General features: G+C 37.2%; 1 protein-coding gene across 1 annotated transcript in view; it reads right to left on the bottom strand.

The window, feature by feature from the left end:
- Nucleotides 1–9,565, bottom strand: part of cxxc4 (CXXC finger 4) — a 32,665-nt gene extending 23,100 nt beyond the window's left edge. Inside the window, exons 1-2 of the mRNA XM_051910715.1 lie at nt 9,309–9,565; nt 7,064–8,003 (exon numbers count right to left, since the gene is read on the bottom strand). Of these exons, the coding sequence (XP_051766675.1) occupies nt 7,064–7,888 (825 nt within the window). The 5' untranslated portion in view covers nt 7,889–8,003; nt 9,309–9,565. The remainder of the gene's footprint in view (nt 1–7,063; nt 8,004–9,308) is intronic.
- Nucleotides 9,566–9,927: the final 362 nt, after the last annotated feature.

Here is a 9,927-nt window from a genome sequence, read left to right on the forward strand (position 1 = left end):
TTCCGTTTTACCTCGGGACGCCTGTCCCGAGGTGACTAGAGAGTACATCAGCTTCAGTTTGGATCCAGCCTCTTAAGAAGACCTCAGATGACCAACGCTTTTGAAGAGACGGCGCCAACTCCTGCGAGGACTTAAGAAGACGCAACATCTGGATCAACACGCACATTCGCAAATTTCTATATATCCTATTTATTGTTAATATGTAATTCATTTTTCCAGGAGCTCTTTGCTTCTACCTTCAATTAAATTGCTAACAGCGATTTTAAATTAATTGCCTAAATTATTACATTATTAGCTAACTGCATTCTCCAAATTGTAATGTTGACATGCATTCTCTGTAAAGCTGCTTTGAAACGATATGTATTGTGAAAAGCGCTATACAAATAAATGTGAATTGAATTGAACTATCTGACACATCTGAATTCTACACAGAGTGCTGTATTTTATTAAGTTATGGAGGAGATTAGGAGGAGAAAAGGTTAGACAGCCTTGCCATTGCAAACAGTACTGATGAGCATGCAGATTAATCAACACTGGTGCCACCCACCAGCCTGAATTAAGATTTTCAAACATCATAACTATAACTAAAGATTATGACTGTTTTGCTGTAGTAATAGTTTCATATTAAATAAGACTTAATTTTTAATACAATTGTAGCTCAAATGCAGATTTACTGGGCTGTAAACTAATGCTACTGGCTATTAGGGATGAGCTCTTCAATATGCCTCTCCCAGACATCTTGGTTCAATTGGAAATACGCCAAAGCAATATTCTTTTAATTTGTCCCCAAACTGTATAAATAAATAAAAAATAAATAATTGTAAATAATAAGAATATTGGAGTATGTTTTAAAAGAAAATACTATTTCAGTCTTGCTACGTAAAAATGTCTTACTTGCTTACCTGCTATTTCTTTGTAATTATTTGTGAAATATACTAAAGCAATAAACCCCAAGAAGCCGTGGTTTACAGTGAATTTATAACAGCTAAGGGGCGTTGTTAGGCACGACGTGGAGCGGAGTGCCTAAAACCCCTCAGCTGTTATAAATTCACTGTAAACCACGGCTCCTCTGGGCTTATTGCTTTTATAAAACAGTTACCACACAATACAAATATTAAAGCCAAAAAATATGTATCAATGCAACTTTCATGAAGTAAAATCATTAAAAGCCTTTCTTCCGCTTGAAAAAATAGTCCCTGACCATGAACAGCAACAGAAGTTACATTAGATGGCGGCAAAGATTGTCTTTATGAGCGAGTCACTCAGTCGCAAAGACTTTTATAATGAAACTTGTTGTAAACACGGAACAAGACGCAAATGACAAATGCTTTGATTAGCGCTGTCAGTGTCAGCAGGGCACGGGAAAACCCATTAAATGTTAAAAGGACAAGATCGCAGCAGATATTCAACAGATTATTTATTATGAATATAAGACTGACCTGAAGGAAAATGCTAAATCTGAATGCAGGTAATACACTCAGTGACTCGATATCTCTCTCACAGTACTCTTCTACATAATGCAGTAAGCTTCAATGAACAAAATCAATTGAGAACAAACATATGTTTATGTTGCTAAGAGTGGTTGCTCAGCAACATACACACTCAGTGACACAGCGATACTTATGTAATGCGGTCAGCTGTATGTTTTCGGGAATTTTACAACAGCTTCAAATGCAGCTAAACCAATCAGAATCAAGGGCCAGAACTATCTGTTTTATATTTGAAAACTGTTTTAAAGTAAATCCTACACATCCTATTTTTTTGGGATATAGTGTGATAAAAATAATAAAATGAGCGAATGATTATTGAGCTGACCAATACAACAGTAGTCTTGGATTCAGCATCAAGTAAAGCAAAAGTTTTCAGTTCAGAGTGAGACTGTTAGAAACAGGTATTTTATAGTTTTTTAGTTTAATTAAGTCCTACTTAAGTTGTTCAAAAACACTTTAAAGTTCTAAAATTCTTAACTACAAAATGCATTTAAGATAAATTTAAACTATAACACATTTTCATTTAATTGCAGTTAATATATCCAAAAACATTACATTCAGTTTACATTTAAGTATATCTTTTTAAAGTATATTATTTCTGCCCCAAGTACTTTTTTTAATAAGTATGCTAGTGTACTTCTTTTTCACATATTAGCCTTGAGCTCATGTGACACCACTTTTAACATTTGTCAAAAGTACTTTTTCTTTCTTTAGTGTTTTGTAAGTGTACCAATAACTGAATCAGTAAATGTTACTGAAATGTGGTACAAAATGTATGGAATGTTGTCATATTATCTATGCCCTTAATGTAAATACTAAGACCACATCTGCGTTGACTTTTCTCACGTATTTTCAAACAGGTCACTGCAATGATGGGAGAACCATTTAACTTCTCAGCCAGAGCTAGCTATCAATTATTTACAGTCACCTGTTTAAAATTTAAAGTGCCACACATTAACGTTCCCAGCACCTACACTTTCACCCTGACCATCCTCCAATGATCCACCACCCCTCCCCATCCTAGAAACGGCCAATGATAATGAGTTGCTTTCGCCACTGAACTGGAGATGTTAAATCAAGCCAGGTCAAAGGAGATGGCAGGCGTCACGGTAAGGGCACGGACATGCCTGATTACATTTCGGTCTTAATTGGTAGCACAAGCATAAACAATAAATTCAGCAACAATGTTGTAGCACATTGTGAAGAGTGCTGGGATTTTGGGCAACAGAAGCTGGTGCAAAAAAATTTGAATTCACAAATCTGACTAAAAATTATTGTAAATAAAAATCATATTTAGGTCATGGCCATCAGTGGTTTATGAACCAAATCTGCTGTAAAAGAGCGAGCTGTTGAAGCATTGTATGAAATACTTGAATGTGGATGTCCACATTTGTGTATTACCATCTAAATGGGGAAGGTTTTAGGTAAAACTAAACATAACGCTAAAATAATGCAAATTAATGCTCCTGTAGCAGTTTCAAATGATGTAAAACTATTATGTTTGCATAGCATTCTTCTTAAAATATTAACACATTTTGCCCTATGTGATGTCTGTTTTTATATTGTAAGTTTATATTTGTCAACATACATTTACACACATTTTGTTTTTCATAATTTATATATACTGTATGGCATATTTTATTATTTTCACTTGTTTGCACACTTTAATTAATTATCAGCAGGGTAGTTATCAGTGTACATGAGAAGTTTTGGTAATAAGATTAAATGTTGAATAATATTTCTTAATGACCAGTGTTGGCTACTTGAAAATCCATAATAATCTATAATGATGTCAGACTGAGCTGTAATATATTTAAGATATCTGTGTGTCTAGTATTATGCCCCCACACATATTTTGCCCAGTAGGATGGAGTATATAAATTTGCAAAATAAACAAACTTTCATCAATCAGTACTTTTCACTTTTAATACTTAAGTACGGTAAAAATCAAGAACTTCTGTACTTTAAAAGTTGAAAAGGAGTATTTAATACTTTTACTAGAGTAATATTTTATTAGGGTATCTATACTTTACTCAAGTACTTGATTTGCGTCCACAACTGCGGACAATGTCTCCACAAATTAGAATTTGTAGGCATAAACAAGATTTAAAAATTGTGGTAAAGGGGAAGACTTCCAGCTCTACAATTTGCTCCATTTTGCACTATATTCCAAATCTTCAAAAGTGCAGCCCTAAGACCTGCCATGGCAGAATTATTGTCAGTGATGATGCTAAATGCCATTGGTACTCTTGATCAATCACATTAGTTTGAATATATAATATATTTTTAGTGAATATCAATGTAAAAAGATTCACCCAGAAATGAAACAAACACAGAATCCTATTCACAGAACAAACAAAATACTTAATTTCCTCAAGCAAAAAATCAATAATTTACACAGCATTTAAGCTGTGGTACCTCATAATCACTGAGGTGAAAACCACTGTTGTATTACTAAATCTCTCCTCACGCATTACTATCAAAGAACAGTTTCCATGTTTTCATGGTGACCAAAAATCAGTTGCTTCAAGTCCTCAACAGACATTACATGTGACCTATTACTGTAAATAAAAGGAAAACCAGTCACTTTCCAATATAGATCCTGGCTTATATGTATGCACACAGCCTCTTGATCAATATCTTTTTTTTAAAAATCCAACACACAATCCACGCTCAAACTGTCTGACTAACCTGGAGCATTACTGGACCCAAAGCAAGCTCAGGAAATGTTAGGAAAGATAAGATGACTCTGCTAGACTAATCCATTCTGGTGGCGGAGAGAGAAAGCCAGAGAGAGAGAGAGAGAGAGAGAGCAGTAGAGCAGTGACACAGGGTAATCCTCCGGGGTCTTGCATTAGCGCGCTAAATTAAAGGCGGTATTAGATTAAATTGGCTCTCCGATTTCAGGGGTGTAAGTAAAATTCTAATTTGCATTTTCCACTGCCGCTTAAGATATAATTAGTTCAGGGTGATTCCCAGGTGCAAAACACTGACAGCAACATCCAGCTGCTTACTGGGAGTTTATCATTTGTTAGCAGCAAAAGGTGCAATCAGCTACATATATGCCTGTGTTTGTCTGTGTGAGTGAGTCAGTGTGTTTGTGTGTTGTGTATCTGTTCGTATTAGGCTTATTGGGAGCAAGTCAATTATAAATAAATAAAAAAAAAAAAGAGTGTATTTAAGTCTGAATGTGTCTGCAGACACTTGTGTAAAAGCACATGGTTCTCCTATACTGGTCATTACACATGTTGGCTCAATAAAAATGAATGAAGGAACTGTGTGTGGGCAGAGGATGCTAATCAGTCTTACAGCAAACTCTGATCACTCTACATTTCCTCACACACTGAATACAACAACAAAGAGTCTATGAAGAACTATCACAGATGAAAAGCAACATATCCTTAGCATTATAAATTAGATAAGATTTATCCTATATTTATTTGATCAAAAATACAGTAAAAACAATAATAATATTAAGTATTATTACAATTTAAAATAACTGTTTTAATATATTATGTAATTTATTCCTATTATGGCAAAGTTGAAGTATTATATATTACTTCATATGTATATAAACAATTATAAAATATGAACATATATACAGTTATTATAGTTTTTTTGTCTTCCACAGCTCCTCAATCTTTACATTTCTAGAAATGTAGATTACAGAACATGATATCTGCACTCCTGCAAGAGAATGTACTCTTCGTAATCTTCTAGAACTAGACTGATTCATCTCTGTATCAGTCCATTTAGACTTAAAGTGACATGTTCATTAAAACTTCCACCAAGGGAGTGTGTGCAACAGAACTTAGAACAGTATTCCACAAATAAAATAAATAAGTTAAAATAAAAAACTTCCAAAAACTGCCATAATTTCCTAATTTAAGACATGAATATACTTAAAGGTGAAGTCTGTTACTTCTGGTCCATAAGAGGCACCAAAGGGAAAAGCAAAAATAATAAAACAGGTTTCCAGACCAGAACACTTCCCCGTCTGCCGCTGGTCAGCCAAACTGACAGGACTGAAAGTGCCACAGTGGCACACTGATTACACACTTTCATGGGAAATCAAACTACGAATTTACATATTGTCCCTGCATATTAAGCTAAGTATTTTAAAATCAAAAAATTTACACACTTTACCTTTCACACATGACAACCAAAAATGCCTAGTCTGTGATTAGCAACGTGGCATGAACATTCATGGTGAAGTAATGAGAAAGAAGTAGAACAACATATACTACTTTATCCTAGCTGTTACAACACCAAACACATGTAACAAACTGTGGTTACACACAACCTTAACCTAAAGACAAGTCAACAGATTTAAGAAACCTCTATACATATATATATATATATATATATATATATATATATATATATATATATATATATATATATATATATAAATCTTTCCATGCACTCAATTAGCAGGTGAAGAATTACTGGAGGAAGTACTTATGCTTACACTATATGCTTTAGGTGCTGTTTACACTTGGTACATTCCTCTCAAATGCATCTCCTGTAACCACTTGTGATTGTATTTTAATGTAAGGGAAGGCATGTTGATGTCAGACATACAACCTTATTAAAATTAAAATTAAACCTTTGTTTTGGTGCAGTGATTACATATTAGGTGAGTAGGCAGTCATTCGATGTTGTCCGATTTGCATTAGGACACATTAGCGTTTACACTACAAACACTATGTGCCTTTATGTGTGTAAATTGTGTGAGATCAGATCACAGTGCATTGTAACCTGTTTACACTTGTGTTTTGCACTGTCCACACACCTCACACAAGACGGATGTTCATACCATGTGTAAACAAAGCCTTTGTTTGCTGAACTAAATTCAAGAAATATATCTTCTATTTGTACATTCTCATGCAAACATACACACCACTAAACCCAAATTTGTATTTTTAAGGGGTTTTTTTTAGAGACAAAATATTGCCTTTTACTTGGACCAAAATTATGGATAAATCACTGTAAGCCCTTGAAAACAGAACAATTTAGAGAACTATCATGTCAGAAATAATAAGTGGATAATCCATTTGATTGTTTTTGCTATTTTCTTTTCAGTGTGTAAGGACATCAGGAAGAGAATCTAGACTTTCCCCATCCCAAGTGTGATAGAAGAACAGCAGCAGGAATTTTCCTATTGCTCTCATTGTGGGGAAGATCGACTAGCCTCGTCAGGAGACAGTTTCTATAATTGGTTAAAATGACCAAGTGCAGAGAAGGATGGCTCTCTGCTGAAAACCATTTCCCAGCTCAGCTTGGAGCAGAGCCAAGCCCTGGGTTGTTCGGATGCGTTCCAGCCCCAGCCTGACTGGCAGCAATTAGGGGTGTCTGAGCCAAGCTCAGCTTGCGCTCCGCACAAACACCCCTAATTACTGCCAATTAGGCTAGGCGGGTAGGCAGATTTGAGAAGCCGGGGGGATGTTCAGGCATGGGTGGGCATGGAAACAATTTTCAAGGGCTTAGAAACGTGACTAGAAGGAAAGGTTAATGCTTTTGAGAGCACGGAGGGAGGGAGGGGGAGTGTGGTGTCTGAGCCGTCGTCTCACCTCTAGTGATGAGCCAGGCTTCTTTTTTAGCTCCTCGCATTTCCGAAACTTGCAGATCTGGTGGCCCGTCTTACGGTTCCGACAACTGCTGCACACTCCACAGTTGATTAGCCTCCTGCAGGGCGCGCAGACCCCACACCTTTTCCTTTTCTTTTTCGCTGGGTTTCCGCTGGATGCGGAGGAATTATTCTGTGGGCAGTCTGCCAGATTGGCAATTTGAAACGCACTGTCTGTAACGGCTGCTGAGGCTGCGGGGGAGTGAAGGGCTGTCATGACGATGACCCCGGGAGGTAATGAGATGCCCCCTAAAGCCGGAATAGCGGAAAAAGTTCCAACACGTTCCGGGAGATTCATTATCTCTGCTTCAGCAGCACCGCATTTCAGCTTGTTCATGCATTCTCCTGCTAAAGGTCTGCAGTGTTCAGGGGATAAGCTAGAGAGGAAATTATTATTTGCCATTTGCAGCGTCTCTGGCGGCACGCCAGGTTTCCCCGGCCTTTGGGAGTCATTTCTATGCATGCTGGTCCTATTAGGGTTTATTGCTGCTGATTTCCTTCCCCAGAGCATGCTGTTATCACAGTTCCAAGGGGACACACCGATTCTGGCGCTGGGAAAAATTGGTGTCGTTATGCGGGCAATCTTAGCAGTCTGTGGAAATGCCCCATTGGTTTTGTAAAAGTTTGCAAACGACCTGTACCTTTCCATTTCGGCATTGTAATCCAACAGCTGGCTTAATCCACCGTCCTGAAGATTATCCTTTTGCAAGAGTGACACGTCAGTGCTTTGGCCGCTTTCAATGCAAAGTGCATTGTTAAGATTAGACATGACTGCTAAGTTTCAAGCGCTCACAAGAAATATTTTGGGGGAGGGTGGCAGTTGGTTTTTGTCAAGGTGAAGCTTGTTAGACACAAGACGTTACCATCCTGGTTTTTCCTCTCCACTAAAACAAGAGAACAACAATTACGGATACAAGTGACAAACATTTCCTGTTCATCATCTGACACTTCCAAGTTACTCAAATCCAGTGAAAGTCAAAATTACTGATTGCTTTAGCCATAAAATTGGGATTCTAATCTTGTGACTTACCATTGTAGCTATGAAACTTTAATGTTGCATAACAATGGGAAACAGACATTTGCATGTGTGAAAATCATATGATTGGACCACCAAGACTGAAAAAAGTACACTTAATTATTTACCATAGTAATTTTAGTATAAGACCACTACAAATAAGTGGCATCATAATAGAAACATTTTATGTAAAAAATAAATAAATAAATAAGTTTTTCAATAATATCTCAAATAGCTACAAGCAGCCTCAAACTATAGACATCTCATATTTTCAGAAAATCGTATATGTGATCATGGATAAAGCACAAAGTTCTTATGAAAATATGTAGAATGAATCACATTGTCAAGATTCACCCAATTATACAATTCTACATGCTTTGTTAGGCTCTCTCCAACCAAGTCTCAGACCTTGACAACTGTAGTGTGTGGGGGGATCCATTTCCGATCTCACAGTCTGGCTGGGTTTTGTTGCCACAGATAAAAGCCCATTAGACACATCTTCCTCTTCTTGCATTACCTTTCACTAGACTCTCTCACTGACTGCCTATGGTACACTGCAAGAAGACTACAGCAATTCAAAGCACTGTGAACATCTGGTTCTAAATTTAATAGTACATTTCCACCTGAGAGACAACACTGGAAACCCATTCATATCTAAGACCCCGCCATTAATCATCTGAGACCTCACATGAAGGCAGTAATGTTTCTTTATTAAGTTTATTAAAGAGGCTCATGCTGCTTTATAACTTCCTAATTAAAGGCAAACAGAACAAAACTGAGTAACACATATCACTTTACACTTGCAAGTGTAAGAAGTTTTATCTGTTCTGAGAAGCAATGCACAATGTATTGATGATGCTAATTATTCATTTACTAGTATTATCATCGCTGTTGTTTTTCAGTAAATGGTGCTTTTAAAACGTCAATTTTCAAGCTGTAGCTAAACAAAGTTCAGAGAATAAGAAATATCCGATACTCAGAGGAGACAGAAAGAGGTCGAGAGTAGACAACTGTGCCTTCGATTACAGCCCGAGACGTACAGATCAAATTGCATAATGGGATTTAATCACTCTGGTGACTACAAAACCACCCGAAATAAATAATAAAACAGTGGACATTCAGAAAGCATGCGCCACATCGCTAAGCGAGAAAAAAATGAAAGAGCATCACCTACCAGACAATCCAGACACTAGAGCAGCACATTACTGCGATGAATACACAAAAAACGCGCGCCGAGTGATCACTACACAAACACCATCTTTACGCACAAAACGCCATTGTTCATGCGAAGAAAAGTAGATGGAAAGGTATATGTTTGTGATGGCGTCCGGGTTGAGGCTGTTGTCCGTGGAGCGATGACTGGAGGTGAGGTGTCTCCTGTCGCTGTGTGTGGCTGATTGGTGCTGAGGTGAGGAGGATGGGGATGTGGACACCAACTGATCATTGGCTGGAAATTACTATAGAAACACCAGGAGCTCTGGGGAGGGGGTGCTCATCAATCTCCACCGGGAAACAGCGTGCTTTCTCTCTCTCTCTATCTATCTGTTGGGTAACTCTTTACATTACAGTCTCAGAGATTACATGTAAGTAGGCTATAATTAATTACAATATTAAGTGTATTTAAAAGCAGTTACACAGAATATTTTCATATTGGCTTTAAACACCCTGGTTCATAACACACTGTCAAAAAGGCAGTCAGCTCCCTATTTGTGAGACACAACGATTAGCTTAAGTACACTGGTTAAAACAAAATGTTCGTCTGGTAACCTTGTGTGTTTCATATGGCAAAAACC

The sequence above is a fragment of the Ctenopharyngodon idella genome, chromosome 1 (assembly GCF_019924925.1).
Source record: "Ctenopharyngodon idella isolate HZGC_01 chromosome 1, HZGC01, whole genome shotgun sequence".
Taxonomy (NCBI): Eukaryota; Metazoa; Chordata; class Actinopteri; order Cypriniformes; family Xenocyprididae; genus Ctenopharyngodon; species Ctenopharyngodon idella.